Source organism: Pungitius pungitius, chromosome 18, assembly GCF_949316345.1.
Source record: "Pungitius pungitius chromosome 18, fPunPun2.1, whole genome shotgun sequence".
NCBI lineage: Eukaryota > Metazoa > Chordata > Actinopteri > Perciformes > Gasterosteidae > Pungitius > Pungitius pungitius.
The window spans coordinates 6,283,303-6,306,802 of record NC_084917.1 but is presented as its reverse complement, the minus strand read 5'-3'; the positions used below and the strand labels follow the sequence as shown (position 1 = coordinate 6,306,802).

Here is a 23,500-nt window from a genome sequence, read left to right as displayed (position 1 = left end):
TCAGTTTTACCCCGAGGCCTTGCAAACGTATTATTTAAAAGAATTCTACTGCAGCACCATCTTAGTATGAGAATTACAAAAAAATAAGATGGTCTATTAAGATATGAAATACGTGTGGTCACAGGGTTGAATAAATAAATTTACCTAAGTTATGCTTGTATACTGAACGTTTATGAAAGAATGTATGTAGAGAAAGACTCTCGGTTTCCCAAATGAATCCCTGAATTAATATAATTAACATTATCAAAATATTTTACTTTATTGCATACAGCGGGTGCATCCTTCCAATCTGATACATTAATTCATAATTTCTCACTATTGCCATTATGTAACAACGATTGTACAGCAAGACCAATTAAAAGCGTGCATTGCAATTGACACTCACACGAACCAATGATCGAAAGCCTTGCAACGCGGTCAACCAATGGGAGGCCAGCTGACGACCCAGTGGGCTGAGTTCTGACCCACGATGGCTGCCCGCAGCTGTGGCGATCACTTCTGGGAGCCGAGATTACCATTCAGACGGAAAATAATGTCTTTTAAAGCATGCTGGACTTTGGCTTTCCTCCTCTTTGCCTCAGGTCGGTGCTTTGCCGACGGCGATCACGAAATGGAGGAGTTTCTGAAGCGGGAGTATTCCCTCTCGAAGCCGTACCAAGGTAACGTTGTGTAGGCTACAGCGCGGACGGCCACGGCGGGGCACCGCAGGCTCAGCGACAGATGTTTCCAGAACAACGCATCTAGCAGTACACATGTCTGCCCCTTTTATTTGGTTTTCGCAACGCTTTTTTAAAAAGAAGAACACCATTATACCGCTAACGTTACGTAGTGCTACCTTTCCTCCCCCAAAACACCGGTGAATCTTAACATCCGGGTCACTGATCTCTCTCTCTCTCTCTCTGTTGTCATCTGTTTGGTTTTGTTTATTTGCTCAGGTGTGGGATCCTTAGGCTCCTCGCACTGGGAGCTGATGGGGGATGCCATGGTAACCACCGATCAGCTGCGGCTCACAGCTGACAAGCAGAGCAGGCAGGGGGCAGTGTGGAGCCGCCTCGTGAGTACACCAACGCTACAACAAACTGTGCTGTGATGACATTGTTCCATTTCCATCGAGGCTGTTGTGTGTGTTGTGGTATTCAAAGAAAGCGTTTGTATAATAAATGCTGGAGAGGTTATCAAAGGGTTGGAAATGTAAACACGGTTTTCAGTGTTTCGTGAATACATATTAAGGATGGGTCCCAAGTAGCGCTCCGATCAACATTTGATTGATTGGTGTTTCCTCTTTCCTTAACCTCACTCCTTTTTATTTGGGTCAAAACCAGGCTTCCGTTTACGTCTTTTCGGCCCTTGTGTGTTTTTTGTTGTGAACACTGTGCGTCTTTCCAGCCTTGCCATCTGACGGACTGGGAGATGCAGGTGCACTTTAAGATTCACGGGCAAGGGAAGAAGAACTTGAATGGGGATGGGCTGGCCATTTGGTACACTAAGGAACGTGGGCAGAAAGGTAAGCGCTATAGCACATGTTACTTACTACTTCAGCCCATTCCAAAAAAAAGAGCGCACTTAACACTGTCCTCTTATTATTTTACAGGTCCTGTATTTGGAAATAAGGACAACTTCACTGGCTTGGGTGTGTTCGTGGACACGTATCCCAATGAGGAGAAACAGCTAGAGGTACGAGTGGTTCCTGCTTACATCTCAGGCGGGAGTGCTCTTGCAAAAGATCTTTGTGTAAAGTGCTGACTTTGTGTTCTTTTGTGCCGTCGCGTGAGTCAGGCGCAGAAGAAAAGATACACTCCTCGCACACAGGTAACCCGCTTTTTAGATGATCCCAATCCTGCCACTTACCTTAATGCTGCTAAATCCAAACGTACCCATCTTCATCTTCTTCTTTTCCTTTTCTCCTCTCGTGACCTCAAGAGGATCTTCCCCTTCGTACTGGCCATGGTCGGGAACGGCAGCGTCAGCTACGACCACGAGCGGGACGGTCGGCCCACGGAGCTGGGCGGCTGCAACGCCATGGTGCGCAACCTCAAGCACGACACCTTCCTCTTCATCCGATACGTCCGCCGCAGGCTCACGGTGAGGGATTAGCGGCCGACGCTTGACCCGCCCATATTGATTGATTTTTTTTAACGTCAATTTCATACAACCACGTGAGCACGCTTTAGGCCACAGAGCCTGAGACGAAGCAGCCGCCCGGGCCTTTACATCCAGTGACCCCCCCTGAAGTCCCCTGACTTGTGATTCTTGTCCTTCAGGTGATGATCGACATCGACGGGCAGCACGAGTGGAGGGACTGCCTCGACATACCCGGGGTGCGGCTCCCCAAAGGCTATTATTTCGGAGCCACAGCCGTCACGGGAGACCTCTCAGGTAATGGACACGTGCGTCCCATTGAGGTTTTGAGTAGTCACGTTATCACGATGGAGACTGGAATGTGTCCCTTTAGCCACAGGTAATCAGCTCCTAATCGAACCCAGTGTGCTTTTTTTTTCTCGTAAATACACTCGACAATACCCGTCTCACCGCGCAGATAACCACGACATCATTTCCCTGAAACTCTACCAACTGACGGTGTTGCGGAGTCCGAAGGAAGAGGAGGATGAGGAGGACGACGAAGAGGAGATAACGATACCCAGCGTGGATAACTTTGAGCTACTCAGGCGTAAGAAACACACACACACACACACACAGAGTTGTGTTAAAGAGTAACAAGAGCACCACTCCCGTCCTCTCTCCATCTTTTACCCCCTTCCCTCCATCTCTCCGCCCCGCCTGCTGATTCTCTCCTTCGCTCCTCTCCTCCAGTGGGTCAGAGTGAGGAAGGGATGAGCGGAATAGCGATTTTCTTCACCGTGCTCCTGTCCATGCTGGGTTGCATCTTCCTGGTGGTCATCGGCGTGGTGGTCTACGGCCACTGGAACGAGAACCGACGCAAGCGCTTCTACTGAGAGACGGAAAACATGCCGAACTAAAAAAACAACAACAACAGAGGAGACACTGAGGCGAGACACTGCCGGCGGTTTTAGCCTGAGGACACTATCGATACGGGGGGAGGCGGAGGAGACGTGTCGCCCGCTGCAAAGAGCCTCCGTCCAACTCTCGCCACGTGAAGCAGGAGGACTCTATTTCTGTCCGTAGGACCCGCCTGACACACACACACACACACACACACACACACACCGACTCGGCCTTAGCATCTCCACCTCTGTGCTCGTTACCTGGCAGACGACCCCGTATGACATCTGACGAGCAGCTAGTATGGTACAAAAAAAAATCGTATTATGTGAAGGAAAAAGTACTTCTACTAAAGAAATATAAGGTGTAACGTGTCCAGTGTTTCCTACTGTACATTATGACTTGAAGTGCTGACCAAATAGCAGTAAACGCTCACGATGCTCCTTAAAGATCTCTACTCTTTCCTTTAGAGAAAGTATATGTGTGCTTTTTACCTGCTTATCATTTTGATATATACTATATTGTATGCTGTTTATTCCAAACCTGTAGTTGTAATATGCATGACATTTGTTGTTGTTGTTTTTTATGAATGGTCCAGGCTGACGCCGGGCTTGGTTTACACGGGAAACCGACCCGTCTCATTGATGCATGTGTCAAAGATTTGTGTGTTTCGGGGAAATGTTTTGTCTCAGATCCCGTCCCCCCAGGTTGTTTTTGTGTGGGTGTGTTTGTATTTAAGAAACAAAATGTTTATCAGTCTGCAAATATTTAAGATACATTTACATAGCAGAATGGAACTTTGCACTGGATATGATTGTGATGACTACTTTTTTTCCCCCCCACTTTTTACCTGGACACTTAAATCACACTTTTTGTTTGGGTTTCTTTTATTTTGTAAAAGCACCACTTCTGCGTTGGCGTGACTACAACTGCATCTCCAGGTGGTGAGGTGCTGCCACACAAGGCCTTCCCTTTTTTTTCTTTCCTGTAGCCACTTGGACAAACACTACTTTATTTATAATCCGTACATTTGTACGACAGCCGCGGGCCTCATGTAACCATCCATTTTGTTCGGATTTATTTCCATCGCCTCATTAAAGACCAAACAAGACCGATGTGAGTATTGAATGTCTAACATCAAGTGGGTTATATGTAATATTTTGCAACATCACAAAGAGTGGACCACCTCCTGGAAAACGGCTCATTTTAGAAAGTTCCGTTTGAGCGTGGTCATCCTTCTCTTTGGGTGACAGGGCTTCCTGTGAGAGTGCTCAAGGAAGCGGGGTTCCTTTTTCCCAGGCTTTAGAAATGTTTACAGCGACATACTCAAGGCTGCTGGAGGATAAACAGATTAAGGTTCGGGTCAAAGAATGTCAGTCAGTCGAGTGCCAAGCTTTGTTTTATTAAAAAAATAAAATACAAATGATGAGCCAACGAGTACACAGAAGACTTCTTACTACAACAAAAAGGATTTTAAGCGATCATTCAGTGCTTTAAAATTCTCTTTCCCCACTCATTCCTCCTTGTTTAGTTATTAACAGAACAAAGTAGAAACAGTCTGTTGGAGAAGTTTCTCATTTTGGGCAAAAACAAAAATAGGTCAACCATCGCATCTCATTGGTACTATTTGAGAAAAAAAAAAAGTTTACAAGTTTGACTGATAAGTTGCCTGTATCATCCAAATGTGACCTAATTTTAGCCAACTATGTGCCACGTTGAGGTCTCTCATGTGTATAATATATAAAAGGTTTAGCTTGTTGGCGCTGTAATAACTGAGGATTAAAGGCAACAGATGGAATTAGTGCAACAAAGACGAGGGAACGAAATGTGAAACGGATTAAAAGATATAACATTACAACAATAACGTTTATTCCAAGGAAAACCACATCCTCTAGTTTTAATATCTCAATGATGTGGTTCATCTATAAGTCAGGAATAGAAAGCGTTAGTGGTTGAGGACGAGGGACGGAAAAAGCCAAAAAGAAAAAAAAAAGATTACATATGAAACGTTGAGATTGGCTTCTTGTCTAACGCCCCTCAGCTGACACTGACGCCTACATCCTCACATCATTGCAGGTAGAATTGCAAGTGGTTGGTGTTTGTTGTTGTTTGTTTTTTACAGATTTTCTTAAACAAATACATGTACGCACACCAAAACAAAGTAGATTACAGTACATCGCCACAAAGTACTCAGAGTTATATTGAACCGGGGACCCCTGACCAATGACAGAGTGGGACAAAGGGGGTTTGCAGCATATAAACAGTAGGATTATGTTTTGCATAGCCTAGTTGAGTAAACAACAGTAGACTACAGAGATGCGTGACGCAGAAGGAAAAATGCGGACAGCCATTGTGGAGAAACAATTATCATGAAATAACTGCTTTGGCTTGATGAGACCGGTGGGTCCGAAAGGGGCTCAATTCAAAACTCCGGCACTGCTTGTGAAAGATAACCCTGAGAGTGGGAAACCGTCTCGATCACCAAACAAACACATTGTTGAAAGGATTGTTGTCATTAAGTAGGTCAAAAATCACGCACCTCCGTCAATAAAACAAAAAAGGCAGAGTTAAAGCCTAACAAACACAGTCGTATACAATCAGCTATTGTTAAATATGAGCTCCAGTACAACGTTAAGATACCATCCAACCCCCCCCCCCCCTCAAAAAAAAAGACCACAATCATATAGTGGATTCTTGGCAACTGTGGCTTTTACAGGACAACACAGAAGGAGATGAATCTCTGGGGGACAGGGACGGGTGGACGCTTGTCCACAGCACATGACTTGGTATAGCCCTTAATCTCGGTAGACTTGTGAAAGCAAGGGAGGCATAGCAGTTGTTTGGCAATAGGAAAATCATGGGCCTCCACTTTACTTATGCACAAAAGCCCCCCCCCTTCCAATTTTTTTTTTCTGCATACGGCTACAAAGAAGCAAAATGCAGCAACAAAGCAATCTCTGGGGATCGATGTCCCCCCAAAACAAATGAATCCAACGAATCCCAACTCAGTGCCACCACTAAGTAACAACACCGTATTTCTAAAGCAAAAACACCCAAGAACTACGTCGCAGGACAGTTTAAATCTCGTGGCTTCAAACCGCATCCTCTTCTCATGAAGCGAGCGCACGTTCTCGGAAAACAAGCTTAGGTGTTACTTTCTAAACCGACGCAGAATCCTTCCTGCGCTCTGAAGCACGCCAGGTTGTTTCTGAGCTTCGTAGGCGAGCAGAGCGCAGCGCAGCAGGACCAGGGGACCCCGTCGCTACGGGCCTGCGCGCTTTTAGGTGGTAAATGGAAGTTTTAATATATTGGACTTTTCAATCTATGATGGAGTGACACCACAGAGGTCGCCCCCCCCCCCCCCCCCTTCGTCGTGAGACGTTCACCGGCTCGTCAGTCGCTGCTCACCCTGGGAGCGTGTTTGTGCAGCCACTGTGGTCGAGGAGCAAAGAGACTAGTTCAACTACTGGAAAACACTCGCCATGAACACAGAAATTCATGCCTCATGCAAAACACCAGTGCTTTTAAAAAGGTCATCCACCTCAGTGCCGAGCAAGCACTACACAAAGGACCTACAAAACGCATTGACCCCCCCCCCTTCTTCATCCGCTCACTTGTGCTAGCCCCCCCCACCGCCGCCCACCAGAAGGAATTAATGGTGACACCTGCGCCTTTCACTGATGTAAAGATGGTTATCCTTTCTTTTTTTCTAGTTTTTAATTATTTTTTTTTAAACGTAGTACATCCTCCATTATGAACTATATTCAACTGATGTTTAGAATGAGCTAAACGCTGCCAACAAAAACTCTGACGCAACAGTAACTAAAAACAGAAGAGCCACAAGGCGTTTTACCCAAATTGGTGGCATGCCCCTCTTGGCTCCTACGAGGAATAGAATGCAGCCCAAAGTGGGGAGATGACGTGCGCACAACCAATAAAATCACAAATCCTTCCTCACCTACAGTCCTGCTTACAGGTGACCACAGAGCTGTGGAGATTACCATTGGGATATCAAAAAAAAAGATGGTATGACACTGAAACCCCCTCCCCCCGGCTCTAGATGTTTAAAAAAAAAAAAAGTGCCACGGACTTTCACACCAGCCGCTCGTTGGCGATGACCTCAGAGCTGACATCATAATGCAGCTGTGCCCCCGATCTCACAGCGCACACAGCTCTGGGAGGCGTGTGCTCCAGGCGTTACAGTGTTCCACAGAGGGTTGTCATTTTCGACCCCTTCAGGCCTCAGTCGCGGCGGAGATAAGGTAGAAATGTTGTTGACCGTGTCGGTATGCTCCAAGTTCACCTCTCCCCTCCTCCTCCTCCCCCCGGAGGTAAAATGTCAGCCGGAGGGTGGGGGGGGGGGCAGAGACGCTCTGGCCGAGGAGAGCCGCGAGAAAACAGAAACGGAAACATGACGGCGGAGCCCAAACAGTCGATTCTTCTGTTCCAGTCACAATCAATTGTGGTTGTCTCACCATCTGTGACGGCCTCTACTTCAAATACTAAGAAAAAAATGAAAAGAAGAAGAAAAAGAAACAGACTTCTTGTTTTCCACTAAAAGAAAAGAAAAGGACTTTGTCCACACAATGTTATTCACGTTGCGGCGTCAGGAGCCGTTAAGAATTAGTCACCATCATCATCACCGCGTCACGTGTCGTTCAAAGGATGAAAACAAAAAAACGTCTCTATGGTGATGATGACGATGATGATGATGACGTCACCCTACTTGAAGCAGAAAGCCGAGCTGGTTGGCCGTTTTAAAGTTGCGCGGTGGATCACACCACGTGGTCTCCCGTGCTGGCGCTGGCGGTCTGGCCGGGCAGCTCGGCGCCGAGCTCCTTGGGCCTGAAGGGCGGCTGCTGGTGTCCGGAGCAGCAGTCCTGACCGGTGACCTGGCACAGCCGGTGCTCCTCGTCGCTCTCCTCCTCGAGCCCCGAGCCCTCGTCCACGTCCAGCTGGCAAACGCACACCTCAATCCCGGAGTCGCCGGTCACGTGGCGACGCCGAGTGACGAGGTCCTCGTCCTCCTCCTCGTCCTCCTCCACCACCACCACCATCAGCGAGGCCTCCACGTTCTCCTCCTCTACCAGACATTGTGCCTGGGTCGACAGCGCCGCCGCTTGCTGGTCCGATGAGGAAGCCGAGGCCTGGCTGACCGCCCCCGTGCCTCCACCGAGCAGGGGCCGAGGCACCGCGGCGCTCGGCTGGCTCACTTGGGGAAGGAATGCTGGAGCGGCCTCCGGGGGGTTCTCAGAGTAAGGCGGAGGTGGTGTGGGGGGGTGACCTACTACCTCCTCGTAGTCAGGGAGCTTGCAGTCGTTCCAGAACCCTGGAAATCCACAAACACAAAACAGCGCTCAAACAATCCATGTTGTTGTACATCCATGTTAACCAACACACACACACAAAATAGGGTCTCCTTTCCATTCTTGACATTTAAAAAAAAAAAAACATGTCCACTCCGGGCCCATGACTCGTGAACACCTTGCCCGACTCCCGTATCAACTTTCAGCCAACGTCCGAAGTGACCACTGACCTTTGTGGGGCTTCTCTGCTTTCTAATGCCCTGCTGACACTATGATCTCCAATATGCACTCAGACAGTTTGCAGATAGTATGACAAGATGAGGATGATGTCGCATCTCCAACTATAAAGAAATGACTCACTCTCAGTAAAAAAAAAAAAAAAGTCACCGATTCAGGTTCATTGAGGATCCGAGTGACAAAGACTGCGAGATTTTTCACTGGTGTAATGTGTAAATTGGAACAGGTCAGGGCAGATCTAAGAGCAGACTTAGAACTAATTGAATCTCCCAGCAGCACCGCGAGGATCCCATGGGAGGTGCTGGAAAGAGTTGCTGTCGTAAAGATTATCTCGGCTTCTACGCTCACGCCACCCGGTGTGTAACGCCTGGTCTCCATTCAAAATGGCCATGGGGGCGGGGGGGGCGGCATCATTAACGTCCACATGGCAAAAAAACAAAGCCTACTCACTTAGATTGAGCGGTGGGGGGGAAATGAAGGAGCTGGAGGCTCCCTGGTACGCCATGAGGCTGATCTCGCGCTGACGTTGCTCCTGCTGAAGACGCATCTTGACCCTCCGGTGTCGGTAGGCACAGCAGCAGCTGAGCATGATGATAAGGGTCCACACCAGCCAGAACCCTACGAGGGCGTGGAGGGGAACTCAATGTAATCGTATCCTCGTGTACAGGTAACTCACGGACCGAGCCATCTCCCTGACACTAAAATAATAATAAAAGGAAACGGGTCTATGGCCATATTAAAGCCAATTTAATTTGATGGGAGGGGTGAAATAACACAGATTCAACAAATCAACACACATTTTGCCAGGGCTAAATGGACCGAAGACACGGAATATAAGCTGACACGTGGGATTGACACGAATGAAGGATTGTGGAACTTACACCAGAGCTCATAGTAGTAGGTGCAGCATTCGGTCTCTCCGCAGCAGTAGCCCATCTCACAGCGGTACTGCTCATTGTTTACCCCGGAGCAGAACTCCTTTCCCTTAGATACACAAAAGAAGTACACAAAAGTGAGAGTCAACATTCGGTCACACGGGTCAACACGAAACTGATTTAGCGAGCGGCTGACACGGTGACGTGTTTTTGCAATCTCAACCTCGGTGGATGTGTATTTCTGCACGTCCGTGCTCATTTTCTGTGGTTAAAAAGTATTTAAGTTCACAATTATTTGATGTCACCGAGGGAATTTGCCAACAGAGTCTTCTTAAATGTGGACGACGGGCACAGTGTGACTTGATCATCATCCGCAATAAAACATTAAATGTGAATTTGCCTCTGAGAGTAACCTGTAGCAATAAAACAATGACGTCAATGTTACTGCCAAACAAGGTCAGGACGTCAACAAATTGGCACTGAAATGCTAAACTGTGATGGTTATCTCGTTATCAACTAACTTCGACTTAAGTTTACAGCTGTGGTTCTTTAAAGCTTCCAAATTGGTCAAACTGAGGCCGACTGCATTGTTTCCGCAAGCTAATATATCAACAACTAGGAATAAACGCGTACATTTTGCCGGGGTACCATTTAGCAACGGCTAACGTTAATCTTAGTTCCAACTGTCGAATCCAGGGAATACAAATACATTCGTGCCGTTTACGACGACAACCTTAAAAAAAAGATGTCCAGCAAGTAAACTGTCGAAATGTAATAGAAAACTTTGACCAAATGACGTCATCCGCCAACCGTGACCAGTTCCCTTTGTGGAGGAGACAAAAAGGATCGGCAGAGGGCCTTCCCCCACCCTCAAAGCCGCGGCGTCGCCTGAGAGCGTCGGCCGACCGCGGGACCGCCAGCGACGGGCTTACCTGCACCAGACAGGTCCCGGTACAAAGAAGACCTACAATGGATCCCAGTGCTTTCTGCGGCATCTTTCTGGGTTGACGGCCGTTAACACGACGGGAATCATAAAGCAGTCGGTCGAATCGTTCGGTACTGAGGTGACAGAAGGTGACTGTTGCAGGTTACGCGTTCAGTCCGCCGCTCTCTTGTTTTTTGTTGTTCCTTGAAACAGTGGTAGTAACACGAAACGCAGTCAGCCGTCTGAACTCCAGGGGGCGCTGTGTGCGCGTGCGAGAAAACCCAAGAAACATGTACATTAGTTTCACCTTCACACAATGCAAATTCAGTTATTCCTGTTCTGTTCAAGGCAAATTGCCACCGCAATGAGTGTTTAGTCATTGGTGATTAGTCCTTTGCCGATCGAACATTTAAGTCAAATGCCAAAGATTACTACTTCAAGACCAAAATTGTTTCCCTAATAAATATAATCGACTTAGCTAATTATTCACGTTTTGTCTCGCGCTTGGAGCAGCACTTGTTCATTCAAAAGTTCGACCCTCAGTGTTTTCAAGTTTTCTTAAAGTAAGTTTGTTATTTTTGTTCAAATCACAAAAGTCATACAAATATTCAGAGGGCATTATTTTTGCATGGGGCACTTTCTGAGAGACGTCGTCACGTTGTTTACGCTGACGTCGCGGTTACCCAGGCGACAGAAGTTGGCGTGTGTTTTACCGATCAGCGGGGTTTGAAAGATGTTAACGTTAATCCACTTCGCCCCAGCGATCCACAATAGCCCCGACACCTGAAGAAAAGATGGTGAGTTATGACGACCCCCAGCCAAGACTGCGGTCATGTGGACCGCATTTCAAAATAAAATGCGCCTCTATGTAAGGTATTACGGTAAATGGGTCTGTACAGCCAAAAAGGCACTGAACATCATTTGAAGTGTCTTTTTTCAATATTTGAACTCTCTTTAAATGAACTCTCTTTAAATGTCTTTAAATTAGATAGCAGCTGGGTAACACTCTTTTGACACTTGATCCTATTACATGTTGGCCTCCTCTATTAACATGTAAAGTTACGTAAAATATTACTGTGTACTTTTTGAGATACTTGAAGGTAAAGTTAGTAAAATTGCCATTATATTCGTCTTTTTTAAATTTTTGAACTGTCTTTAAATTAGATAGAAGCCGGGTAACACTCTTCTGAAACTTGATCCTATTTCACCTCGACCTCCTCTATCAATATGTAAAGTTACATAAAATATTACTGTGTAGTTTTTGAGATAACTGAAGGTAAAGTTAGTAATATTGCCATTATATTCGTCTTTTTCTCAATCTTTGAATTCTCTTTAAATTAGATAGAAGCCGGGTAACACTCTTCTGACACTTGGTCCTGGTTCATGTTGACCTCCCCTATCATCATGTACATTTACATAAAATATTACTGTGTACTTTTTGAGATAACTGAAGATAAAGTTAGTAATATTGCCATTATATTCGTCTTTTCTCTATCTTTGAACTATCTTTAAATTAGATAGAAACCGGGTAACACTCTTCTGACACTTGGTCCTGGTTCACGTTGGCCTCCTCTATTAACATGTAAAGTTACATAAAATATTACTGTGTACTTTTTGAGATAACTGAAGGTAAAGTTAGTACTTTTGCCATTATATTCGTCTTTTCTATATATGTGAACTGTCTTTAAATCAGATCGAAGCCGGGTAACACTCTTCTGACACTTGGTCCTGGTTCATGTTGACCTCCCCTATCATCATGTACATTTACATAAAATATTACTGTGTACTTTTTGAGATAACTGAAGATAAAGTTAGTAATATTGCCATTATATTTGTCTTTTCTCTATCTTTGAACTATCTTTAAATTAGATAGAAACCGGGTAACACTCTTCTGACACTTGGTCCTGGTTCACGTTGGCCTCCTCTATTAACATGTAAAGTTACATAAAATATTACTGTGTACTTTTTGAGATAACTGAAGGTAAAGTTAGTACTTTTGCCATTATATTCGTCTTTTCTATATATGTGAACTGTCTTTAAATCAGATCGAAGCCGGGTAACACTCTTCTGACACTTGGTCCTGGTTCATGTTGACCTCCCCTATCATCATGTACATTTACATAAAATATTACTGTGTACTTTTTGAGATAACTGAAGATAAAGTTAGTAATATTGCCATTATATTCGTCTTTTCTCTATCTTTGAACTATCTTTAAATCAGATAGAAGACGGGTAACACTCTTTTGACACTTGATCCTATTACACGTTGGCCTCCTCTATTAACATGTAAAGTTACATAAAATAGTACTGTGTACTTTTTGAGATAATTGAAGGCAAAGTTAGTAAAATTGCCATTATATTCGTCTTTTTTAAATTTTTGAACTGTCTTTAAATTAGATAGCAGCTGGGTAACACTCTTTTGACACTTGGTCCTATTTAAATCTGACCTCCTCTATTAACTTGTACATTTACATGAAATATTACTGTGTACTTTTTGAGATACTTGAAGGTAAAGTTAGTAATATTGCCATTATATTCGTCTTTTCTCTATCTTTGAACTATCTTTAAATTAGATAGAAACCGGGTAACACTCTTCTGACACTTGGTCCTGGTTCACGTTGGCCTCCTCTATTAACATGTAAAGTTACATAAAATATTACTGTGTACTTTTTGAGATAACTGAAGGCAAAGTTAGTACTTTTGCCATTATATTCGTCTTTTTCTCAATCTTTGAACTGTCTTTAAATTAGATAGCATCTGGGTAACACTCTTTTGACACTTGATCCTATTTTAAGTTGACCTCCTCTATTACCATCTCAAATTACATGAAATATTACTGTGTACTTTTTGAGATACTTGAGGGTAAAGTTAGTAAAATTGCCATTAGATTCGTCTTTTTCTCAATCATTGAACTGTCTTTAAATCAGATACAAGCCGGGTAACACTCTTCTGACACTTGATCCTATTTTAAGTTGACCTCCTCTATTACCATCTCAAATTACATGAAATATTACTGTGTACTTTTTGAGATACTTGAGGGTAAAGTTAGTAAAATTGCCATTAGATTCGTCTTTTTCTCAATCATTGAACTCTCTTTAAATCAGATAGAAGCCGGGTAACACTCTTCTGAAACTTGATCCTATTTCACCTCGACCTCCTCTATCAATATGTAAAGTTACATAAAATATTACTGTGTAGTTTTTGAGATAACTAAAGTTAGTAATATTGCCATTATATTCGTCTTTTTGTCAATGTTTGAATTATTTTTAAATCAGATAGGAGCCGGGTAACACTCTTCTGACACTTGATCCTGGTTCATGTTGACCTCCTCTATCACCGTGTAAAGTTACATAAAATATTACTGTGTACTTTTTGGGATACCTGAAGGTAAAGTTAGTAAAATTGCCATTATATTCGTCTTTTTTTAATTTTTGAACTGTCTTCAAATTAGATATCAGCTGGGTAACACTCTTTTGACACTTGATCCTATTACACGTTGGCCTCCTCTATTAACATGTAAAGTTACATAAAGTATTACTGTGTACTTTTTGAGATACTTGAAAGTAAAGTTAGTAAAATTGCCATTATATTCGTCTTTTTGTAATTTTTGAACTGTCTTTAAATTAGATAGCAGCTGGGTAACACTCTTTTGACACTTGATCCTATTACATGTTGGCCTCCTCTATTAACATGTAAAGTTACGTAAAATATTACTGTGTACTTTTTGAGATACTTGAAGGTAAAGTTAGTAAAATTGCCATTATATTCGTCTTTTTTAAATTTTTGAACTGTCTTTAAATTAGATAGCAGCTGGGTAACACTCTTTTGACACTTGGTCCTATTTAAATCTGACCTCCTCTATTAACTTGTACATTTACATGAAATATTACTGTGTACTTTTTGAGATACTTGAAGGTAAAGTTAGTAATATTGCCATTATATTCGTATTTTGTCAATCTTTGAATTATTTTTAAATCAGATAGCAGCCGGGTAACACTCTTTTGACACTTGATCCTGCTTCATGTTGACCTCCTCTATCCCCATGTAGTTGTTGCATAAAATTAGATTTTGTAGCTTAAGAGCACAGGTGAAATCAGTAAGAATGACATGTTATTTGTCATTTCCCTTCCCTCTATGCCCATGTATATTTCCATAAACCTTTACTGTACAGTTTGAAATAAGAGAAAGTCAGCGCAGTTGGTACTTTGTCCCCTTCAGTGCAGACCACAGGATGTACGATCCAGGGGCCCCTATCAGGCCATTGTTCCTCCTCGGTTGGATGTAGCTGCCGGTGGACTTTTGTTTTTGCACTGACCGCGTTATGCGTGTTCCGGTTACGAAAGGAGTTGCTCCTGCGGGGGTCCATGGGTGGGACCCTCCTCTATCGCTCCAGCAGTTCTGGGGCTGCACCTCATTTGACTTTGACCTCAGATCAGACAAGCTAACCCTCTGAATTGAAGCATCTTACTAAGTGCAGGAAAGGAAACTTACAAGGTTACCCGCAGTAGCGGCAAGCGAAGAGGAAAGAGCCCAGTGCCAAAATGCGGTTCCACGTGGGACCGCTCAGCCTGCACATCAGATTGAGGCAGAGCCCATAGATGGCAGGAGGCCGTAACAACCTTTCTTGAAGTCGGGTTGTTTGGACAACAAACCCTAACCCTAAGAACTCCATCAAAGGCTAAATACTAGCACGAGACTGATAGTGAACAAGTACCGTAAACCTCTATGGCAGACTGTAACCTTCAGGAATCAGGAATCAGGAAACGTTTATTGTCATAATATGTTGGACATACATGGAAATTGTCTTGGCGGTTGGTGCATGACAGAAGACAGTACAATAATGATGACATAGTGCAAATGAGATAAAAATAAAATAAAAGTATAATAAAATATATGCTATGGGTTAGTACGCTAAAAACTAAAGCTATGGGTTAGTAAGTTAGAGGAGATAAGAAAATTAGAAATAAAAATATAGATTATAGATTAAGTGCACCAGCTAAACAAGTGACGAGTGACAAGTGAAAGTGACAAAGTGAATGAATGAACATGGGAGTCCGAGTCAGTCAGGGGGGGCCCCGGCCTCTGTTGATGAGCCCGACTGCCGAAGGGAAGAAACTGTTCGTGTGGCGGGAGGTCTTAGTCCTGATGGACCGCAGCCTCCTGCCGGATGGAAGGGGCACAAACAGTTCATGTCCAGGGTGGGAGGGGTCGGCTACAATCTTTCTGGCCCGCTTCAAAGACCTGGAAGCGAACAAGTTCTGGAGAGACGGAAGATTGCAGCCAATCACCCTCTCTGCAGAGCGGATGACATGCTGCAGCCTGCCCTTGTCCTTGTCCTTGGCTGTGGCTGCAGCGTACCACACGGTGATGGAGGAACAGAGGATGGACTCCATGATGGCCGTGTAGAAGTGCACCATCATCGTCTGAGGCAAGTTGAATTTCTTCAGCTGCCTCAGGAAGAACATCCGCTGCTGAGCCTTTTTCGTGATGGAGCTGATGTTCAGCTCCCACTTGAGGTCCTGGGTGATGATGGAGCCCAGGAAACGGAAGGAGTCCACAGTGGTGACGGGGGAGTCACACAAGGTGAGGGGGGAAGGTAGGGCTGTATTCCTCCTGAAGTCCACGACCATCTCCACTGTCTTCATTGAACCGGTCTTGATGGACCGAGAGGCAGAGACGTGTTTCCCCAGCTTCACGTGCTGCTTCATGTCGGACAGGAAGTCAGTGATCCACTTGCAGGTGGAGGTGGGCAAACCAGAGTTTGTCCTGCAGCAGAGACGGGATGATGGTGTTGAAGGCAGAGCTGAAGTCCACAAACAGGATCCTGGCGTAGGTTCCTGGGGAGTCCAGATGCTGGAGGATGAAGTGGAGGGCCATGTTGATAGCATCGTCTACAGACCTGTTGGCTCTGTAGGCGAACTGCAGGGGTCCAGGAGAGGGTCGGTGAGGGACTTAAGGTGGGACAGGACTAGCCGTTCAAAGGACTTCATGACTACAGAGGTCAGTGCGACGGGTCTGTAGTCATTTAGTCCTTATTATCCTGGGCTTCTTGGGAACAGGGATGATGGTGGAGGCCTTGAAGCAGGCTGGGACGTGGCATGACACCAAGGAGGTGTTGAAGATGGCGGTGAAAACAGGAGACAGCTGGTCAGCACAATGCTTCAGGGTGTGGGGCGAGACTGAGTCCGGACCGGCTGCTTTCCGGGGGTTTTGTCTTCAGGCAACACAATACTTTTTTGGACCTTACACTGACCTACCCTTTAATTAAAAACAATGTATATGCGGCGGGGCGTTAGGGAGAGAGACCAACAACGCCACCTGGGGACTTGCACCCCAAGAATTATAGAGAATACCTAAGGCACGCAAATACTGTGGACTAGGCTGCATTCAACCCCACCACATATATAATTTCAGCAGACATGTCTGCGTCCAATCAAAGGAGGGCCCAAAGTGGGTGAGACTTTTTCTCTTTGGGTGAAGCATTCTTTTATGGCTGCCAAGCTGCATGGGACACAATGCCCCAAATCTGTGAGACAAAAGTAACTCTAAAACTGGTCTATAAAATATCTTCATTAAAGAATATGTTTTTGTGTGCATGAGTATGTAACTAAGTATATTTGGTAATTAATTTATTGTTATTTCTTTATTAAAACTGGGTGTTTTGGTTAGTTGACACAAGGCAACACTGTGCAGTTAGGTCATTGACCACAGTCAATATTTTTGTTGTACCAACTACTGATATTGAATGGGAATGGAAACAGGAACATTTAATGGGCGAAATGTTTGTAAATCAAGCTGTTAGGGCTGATCCATCTGACAGTGAGGACAGTGACAACGAGGAAAGTGAGCTTGAAAGGAGTCAGAAAGATTGGATTGGAGTCAGAAAGATTGGATCCCTGCCAGACAGTTAGGAGATCAGGGGTCCGTCAGGGGTCAGTCAGTAGAACAATGTGTGTCCTTCATTCATTCATTCATTTTGAATATGACATTCATATTTGTACTTTCTTAGGATAACGCATGTCTGATCAAAGCGACAGTGAGTCTGTGGATCAAGATGAGGATGAAGACATAGTAGAGGCTGAACACCCCACAATACATTCTGTGCTCGCCCTGGCATAACATTTCTAATGATATCATGTCCCCCCTTCAGTATTTTAAGATATTCTTCAGGTTATTGTAGGTCAGTCGAATGTGTATGCCATACAAAGTGACACAAACAAGCCCTTTAAGTTTACATGTTTTGGATGTGGATTTTGTACATACAGTGTTGGTAATTTCATTTCTTTGTTTAATATTTTTTAATTTATGTTTGGATCCATTTGTAGTTAATGTCCTCAAAATGAACTTCTTTCTAAATGCCTACATTGCTTTTTTGACTTATTTCACTTTATATATACAAGTTGCCCTGAGGCAACAAACCAAAATCAAGTTGGGGGGGGGGGGGCGCATACATTTTATGGTTGATAAAAGCTCCCCAAATATGGGATGAAATATGTTTTACTCCACAAATTAACGTCATGCCAATGAAGAAAAATTAAAAAGGACTATGAAGAGAGAGTTCAACAGGGCGTAAAACCGTTGAGAGGTCAAAAGGCACTGCGGCCCTGCACCGCCACCGCCTTTCGGCCGACCCTGCCCCCGGTCCAACTGTTCTCCGGGGCAGACAGTTCTCAGAGCGACCAACCTTGTTGCATCGCCAGGGCGTTAATTAACCAACTCCAGTCAAAGGACCCTGTAGCTCAATAAAAGTGAAGGCTGACGCGTGCCGGCTGAGGCCCACCATTGGCTCGGCTTCTATCTGATTTAAAGACAGTTCAAAGATTGAGAAAAAACTAATATAATTGCAAAAGTACTAACTTTACCTGCAATTTTCTCAAAAAGTCCACAGTAATATTTTATGTAACTTTACATGTTAATAGAGGAGGTCAACGTGAAATACGTTCAAGTGTCAGAAGAGTGTTACCCGGCTGCTATCTGATTTTAAAGACGGTTCAATGATTGAGAAAAAGACGAATATAATGGCAAAAGTACTAACTTTACCTTCAAGTATCTCAAAAAGTACACAGTAATATTTTATGTAACTTTACATATTGATAGAGGAGGTCAACGTGAAATACGTTCAAGTGTCAGAAGAGTGTTACCCGGCTGCTATCTGATTTTAAAGACGGTTCAATGATTGAGAAAAAGACGAATATAATGGCAAAAGTACTAACTTTACTTTCAAGTATCTCAAAAAGTACACAGTAATATTTTATGTAACTTTACATGTTAATAGAGGAGGCCATCGTGTAATAGGATCAAGTGTCAAAAGAGTGTTACCCAGCTGCTATCTAATTTAAAGACAGTTCAAAAATTAAAAAAAGACGAATATAATGGCAATTTTACTAACTTTACCTTCAGGTATCCCAAAAAGTACACAGTAATATTTTATGTAACTTTACACGGTGATAGAGGAGGTCAACTTAAAATAGGATCAAGTGTCAAAAGAGTGTTACCCGGCTGCTATCTAATTTAAAGACAGTTCAAAGATTGAGAAAAAGACGAATCTAATGGCAAAAGTACTAACTTTACCTTCAGTTATCTCAAAAAGTACACAGTAATATTTCATGTAATTTGAGATGGTAATAGAGGAGGTCAACTTAAAATAGGATCAAGTGTCAGAAGAGTGTTACCCGGCTTGTATCTGATTTAAAGACAGTTCAATGATTGAGAAAAAGACGAATCTAATGGCAATTTTACTAACCTTACCTTCAAGTATCCCAAAAAGTACACAGTAATAATTTATGTAAATGTACATGGTGATAGAGGAGGTCGACATGAAATAGGATCAAGTGTCAGAAGAGTGTTACCCGGCTTTGATCTGATTTAAAGACAGTTCAAAGATTGAGAAAAAGACGAATATAATGGCAAAAGTACTAACTTTACCCTCAAGTATCTCAAAAAGTACACAGTAATATTTCATGTAATTTGAGATGGTAATAGAGGAGGTCAACTTAAAATAGGATCAAGTGTCAAAAGAGTGTTACCCGGCTGCTATCTAATTTAAAGACAGTTCAAAGATTGAGAAAAAGACGAATATAATGGCAAAAGTACTAACTTTGCCTTCAGTTATCTCAAAAAGTACAGAGTAATATTTTATGTAACTTTACATGTTAATAGAAGAGGCCAACGTGTAATAGGATCAAGTGTCAAAAGAGTGTTACCCGTCTTCTATCTGATTTAAAGATAGTTCAAAGATTGAGAAAAAGACGAATCTAATGGCAAAAGTACTAACTTTACCTTCAGTTATCTCAAAAAGTACACAGTAATATTTCATGTAATTTGAGATGGTAATAGAGGAGGTCAACTTAAAATAGGATCAAGTGTCAGAAGAGTGTTACCCGGCTTGTATCTGATTTAAAGACAGTTCAATGATTGAGAAAAAGACGAATCTAATGGCAATTTTACTAACCTTACCTTCAAGTATCCCAAAAAGTACACAGTAATAATTTATGTAAATGTACATGGTGATAGAGGAGGTCGACATGAAATAGGATCAAGTGTCAGAAGAGTGTTACCCGGCTTTGATCTGATTTAAAGACAGTTCAAAGATTGAGAAAAAGACGAATATAATGGCAAAAGTACTAACTTTACCCTCAAGTATCTCAAAAAGTACACAGTAATATTTCATGTAATTTGAGATGGTAATAGAGGAGGTCAACTTAAAATAGGATCAAGTGTCAAAAGAGTGTTACCCGGCTGCTATCTAATTTAAAGACAGTTCAAAGATTGAGAAAAAGACGAATATAATGGCAAAAGTACTAACTTTGCCTTCAGTTATCTCAAAAAGTACAGAGTAATATTTCATGTAATTTGAGATGGTAATAGAGGAGGTCAACTTAAAATAGGATCAAGTGTCAAAAGAGTGTTACCCAGCTGCTATCTAATTTAAAGACAGTTCAAAAATGAAAAAAAGACGAATATAATGGCAATATTACTAACTTTACCTTCAAGTATCTCAAAAAGTACACAGTAATATTTCATGTAAATGTACAAGTTAATAGAGGAGATCAGATTTACATAGGACCAAGTGTCAAAAGAGTGTTACCCATCTGCTATCTGATTTAAAGAGAGTTCAAATATTGATAAAAGACACTTCAAATGATGATCAGTGCCTTTTTGGCTGTACAGCCCCTTTTACCGTAATACCCAACATAGAGGCGCATTTCCTTTTGAAATGCGGTCCACATGACCGCAGTCAGCCAAGGCTGCTTAGAGTCAATAATTTAATGAAATAACAGAGATTTTGTTTTTGTATTTCCATTGAATTACATCGCTGTTGTTTTGAGAGGTGTGTGTTACTGAAAACCGTTCAAGTTACAGCTTGCTAACATTGCAGTGAGTGTTGTCTTCACACTCTAAAATAATATCTTTGTGAAATGTTGTTTTTTATATTTTTAATTATGTTTATTGATGTTTTGTATTACTGTGATAAAATGTCTACAACAGCTTAATACTGATACTGTCGCTGATAATATTGTTGAGTTGTCACTTAAAATGGTCACTTAAAATTGTAATAGTTTTAAACCAAACAATCTTTTATTCTCATTTTAGCATCATTCAATTGCCACTTTAAAATTTTAACGGTAGTTATAAAAAGTTTTACAGGAGATTGAAAATATAACTTCTCAGAGAGACAGATGAGACAACATATGAATACAAACCACAAATTTCAAAAGAAAAAAAAACAACAATATTGTTGTTGTTTGTTAATGTAGAACGACATTTTCTAAAATTACTTTATGCGCCCATCGGACAAATTATCTGTTGACAATCTGCATGTTTGTATATTTTGGCACAGTGCACTTATGTCCCAGACTTCACTGCGAGATAAATGGCTTGAGCCAAAGCCTTTCTTACCATCCCCTGGACACAACCCCATTCACTGTGCACATGTCTCAATCTTGGCCAATGAGAGCTTTTGGGCTGATAGATGCTCAGGTCACTGCAAGCTGCTAACGGCTAAATCCTCACACTCTGGATGGCACTTGTTCCTAAACCTCCTGCACACGCCGCGTTTCCTCCGTCAACCCCTGACGTCGCGCTGGCATGTGGCGATTGGTGCTTAACAACATAATGAGAACGCGCTCGCCGGTTTACAGATGTCATCTTTGAAACCTGCCACCTCATTGCCAGTCCACCACCTCTAAAATATGCACCCTGATCCACCTGAAGGGCCTGCTGTCCATACTTCGCAGGCTGAAGCAGTCTCCGGAGCGGGAGGTGCGCTTACTGTTGCTTGGCTTGGACAACTCCGGCAAGACCACTCTGCTGAAACAGCTGGCAGCAGAAGATATCAGCCACATCACCCCCACACAAGTACAAATATGCACACACCACTTTCCTCACGTTGATACATCTCTCCATTTTCCAGTCACCAGATTTCCACATCACGTTTTATTTCATCCGTGTAAAATAATGCATTGAGCATTATGCCGTTATTCACCAGGGCTTTAATATTAAGAGTGTTCAATCATCGGGCTTCAAGTTGAATGTTTGGGACATTGGAGGTCAGCGCAAGATCCGCCCCTACTGGAAGAATTATTTTGAGAACACAGATGTACTGGTAGGCCGTCTCTGATATATTTAAACTAGTTTAACTAGTCACTACAATAGCCAGAATTCAATAAATTCCACATATATCATCCATGTTATTAACTATTTTTCTTTGCAGATCTATGTGATTGACAGCTCAGACAGGAGACGGTTGGAAGAGACGAGCCTGGTGAGATGCACGTTACCGTTTCTGTGACATGATAAAATAAGATGGGACATTTCTTAGCGTGATTAGTAAATAATACTTAAATTGTCATTGTAGGACTGCAGAGTTAACTTGAACCATTTATGCTGGCGTTGCCTCCAATTAAAAGCCGAAAAGTCAATATAATTTTGCATTTTGACTCCCAATACACAATTTTCACTCGTGTCACTGACAACCATTGTGTGCCTGCTTCCCCAGGAGCTGTTTGAGTTGCTGGAGGAGGAAAAGCTCGCTGCTGTGCCACTGCTAATCTTCGCCAACAAGCAGGACCTGACGACAGCCACCCCAGCGTCTGAGCTGGCAGAGTGTCTCCATCTGCACACCATCCGGGATCGAATGTGGCAAGTCCAGGCCTGCTCCGCAGCCACTGCTGAGGGATTACAGGTAAATACAGTACACGCAGTCCGCAAACACGGAGAGGGTTGGGACAGCTCCAGCTGCAGGGTGGCTTAGGCAATCGCTTTAATGACTCCCAAACAAACATGTGATGCTCTTATTATTGGTTAGTGGGAGTCAATGTAGAGGCAGCGGTAAATGTTAAGCAAGCCAACATGTATCTGACTTCGGAAAAAAAACAAAACGTAGGATGTTCAATAGAACGACTGCTCGACCAACAAAGGAATGTCAATGTTGCTTCTGTACATGTCATGTGAACACAATCCCATGTTCATGTTAACTGACTTGGCAACAGTTATTTTGTTTTGAGCCTACTTTGGTTGTTGAACTGCGACTTGTCGACACATCTTCCAGCTGTGGCTCACATTGCATCTCACTAACAGCACAAACATATTGTTTGTTGTTTCTTTCCAGGACGGCATGACCTGGGTCTGCAGAAATATAACGTCTCGAAAGAAATAACCCAGGAAGCAAAAGATCCTTGAACCACTGAAGATGCACTTTGAATTTTACGCTGTCATTTTATGTCCATACAAAATCATTTTTTGTACGAACCACTTTTGTCAGTCCGTCTTAGCAGTATAAAGAGACTATGTAGCAGTTTGGAAGACAGTAATGTTAACCTCTTAACTCTGTTGATGCATAATTTATTATGTATATACTGTGAATATGTATAGTAATCAAACTGCTTGTCCTTTTTGTAATGTGGTACTTGGGATGTGATCATTAATACATTTCTGTGTTCTGCGTGCCGGTGTGGTAGATCTGTGAGTCTCTGTACTTAAAGCTAGAGGGCGGCCTTGCGCCTGTGTTGTCTGTCAAACCAAACGCCTCATTATTTAATCTACTACTTGCCTTGAAAGGTGCAGCTTCCGGCGTCATATTTGATTTGTTCATTTTTTAATTCCCCCATCAGCGTCTCCAGTCAACACACGATGCTCTATTGACAGCCGCAAAGTCTAGTCCGAAGGTACGAGGTAATTAACATCAGCGGCGTCAT

At 43.1% G+C, this 23,500-nt stretch overlaps 3 protein-coding genes across 4 annotated transcripts; 2 read left to right on the top strand and 1 right to left on the bottom strand.

Moving 5' to 3' along the window:
* Positions 1 to 462: 462 nt before the first annotated feature.
* lman2la (lectin, mannose-binding 2-like a) lies at positions 463 to 4,390 on the top strand. Its single transcript, XM_037484734.2, has 9 exons — positions 463 to 659; positions 936 to 1,054; positions 1,387 to 1,504; positions 1,592 to 1,674; positions 1,777 to 1,809; positions 1,921 to 2,082; positions 2,262 to 2,376; positions 2,537 to 2,668; positions 2,812 to 4,390. The coding sequence occupies exons 1-9, from the start codon at positions 470 to 472 to the stop codon at positions 2,952 to 2,954; spliced, it is 1,095 nt and encodes a 364-aa protein (XP_037340631.2). The 5' UTR covers positions 463 to 469; the 3' UTR covers positions 2,955 to 4,390.
* Positions 4,343 to 10,601, bottom strand: wbp1 (WW domain binding protein 1). 2 transcript variants are annotated; one of them, XM_037484737.2, is made up of 4 exons: positions 10,348 to 10,601; positions 9,386 to 9,488; positions 8,955 to 9,122; positions 4,343 to 8,290 (listed from the first exon to the last, which is right to left on the bottom strand). In XM_037484737.2, exons 1-4 carry the CDS (start codon positions 10,372 to 10,374, stop codon positions 7,737 to 7,739), a joined length of 852 nt encoding a protein of 283 aa, XP_037340634.2. In that variant the 5' UTR covers positions 10,375 to 10,601; the 3' UTR covers positions 4,343 to 7,736. The 2 variants fall into 2 exon arrangements, with proteins under 2 accessions (XP_037340634.2, XP_037340633.2); XM_037484736.2 differs by having other exon boundaries at positions 10,312 to 10,597.
* A 16-nt stretch (positions 10,602 to 10,617) lies between these two features.
* On the top strand, positions 10,618 to 23,438 carry LOC119226608 (ADP-ribosylation factor-like protein 3). Its single transcript, XM_037484738.2, has 6 exons — positions 10,618 to 11,101; positions 21,519 to 21,662; positions 21,793 to 21,909; positions 22,018 to 22,068; positions 22,303 to 22,488; positions 22,915 to 23,438. Exons 1-6 carry the CDS (start codon positions 11,099 to 11,101, stop codon positions 22,960 to 22,962), a joined length of 549 nt encoding a protein of 182 aa, XP_037340635.1. The 5' UTR covers positions 10,618 to 11,098; the 3' UTR covers positions 22,963 to 23,438.
* The last annotated feature ends 62 nt before the right edge of the window (positions 23,439 to 23,500 follow it).

Bases quoted from the DNA above. Each gene is read 5' to 3' on its own strand.
- lman2la (XM_037484734.2), top strand. From the start codon at position 470: ATGGCTGCCCGCAGCTGTGGCGATCACTTCTGGGAGCCGAGATTACCA. The intron at 1,055-1,386 runs GTGAGTACACCA...GCGTCTTTCCAG, and splicing joins GGGCAGTGTGGAGCCGCCTC to CCTTGCCATCTGACGGACTG. The intron at 2,377-2,536 runs GTAATGGACACG...CTCACCGCGCAG, and splicing joins CGTCACGGGAGACCTCTCAG to ATAACCACGACATCATTTCC.
- wbp1 (XM_037484736.2), bottom strand. From the start codon at position 10,374: ATGCCGCAGAAAGCACTGGGATCCATTGTAGGTCTTCTTTGTACCGGG. The intron at 9,489-10,311 runs GTAAGCCCGTCG...TGTGTATCTAAG, and splicing joins CCGGGACCTGTCTGGTGCAG to GGAAAGGAGTTCTGCTCCGG. The intron at 8,291-8,954 runs GTGAGTAGGCTT...GTGGATTTCCAG, and splicing joins CCCCCCACCGCTCAATCTAA to GGTTCTGGAACGACTGCAAG.
- LOC119226608 (XM_037484738.2), top strand. The intron at 21,663-21,792 runs GTACAAATATGC...GTTATTCACCAG, and splicing joins GCCACATCACCCCCACACAA to GGCTTTAATATTAAGAGTGT. The intron at 22,069-22,302 runs GTGAGATGCACG...CTGCTTCCCCAG, and splicing joins GGTTGGAAGAGACGAGCCTG to GAGCTGTTTGAGTTGCTGGA.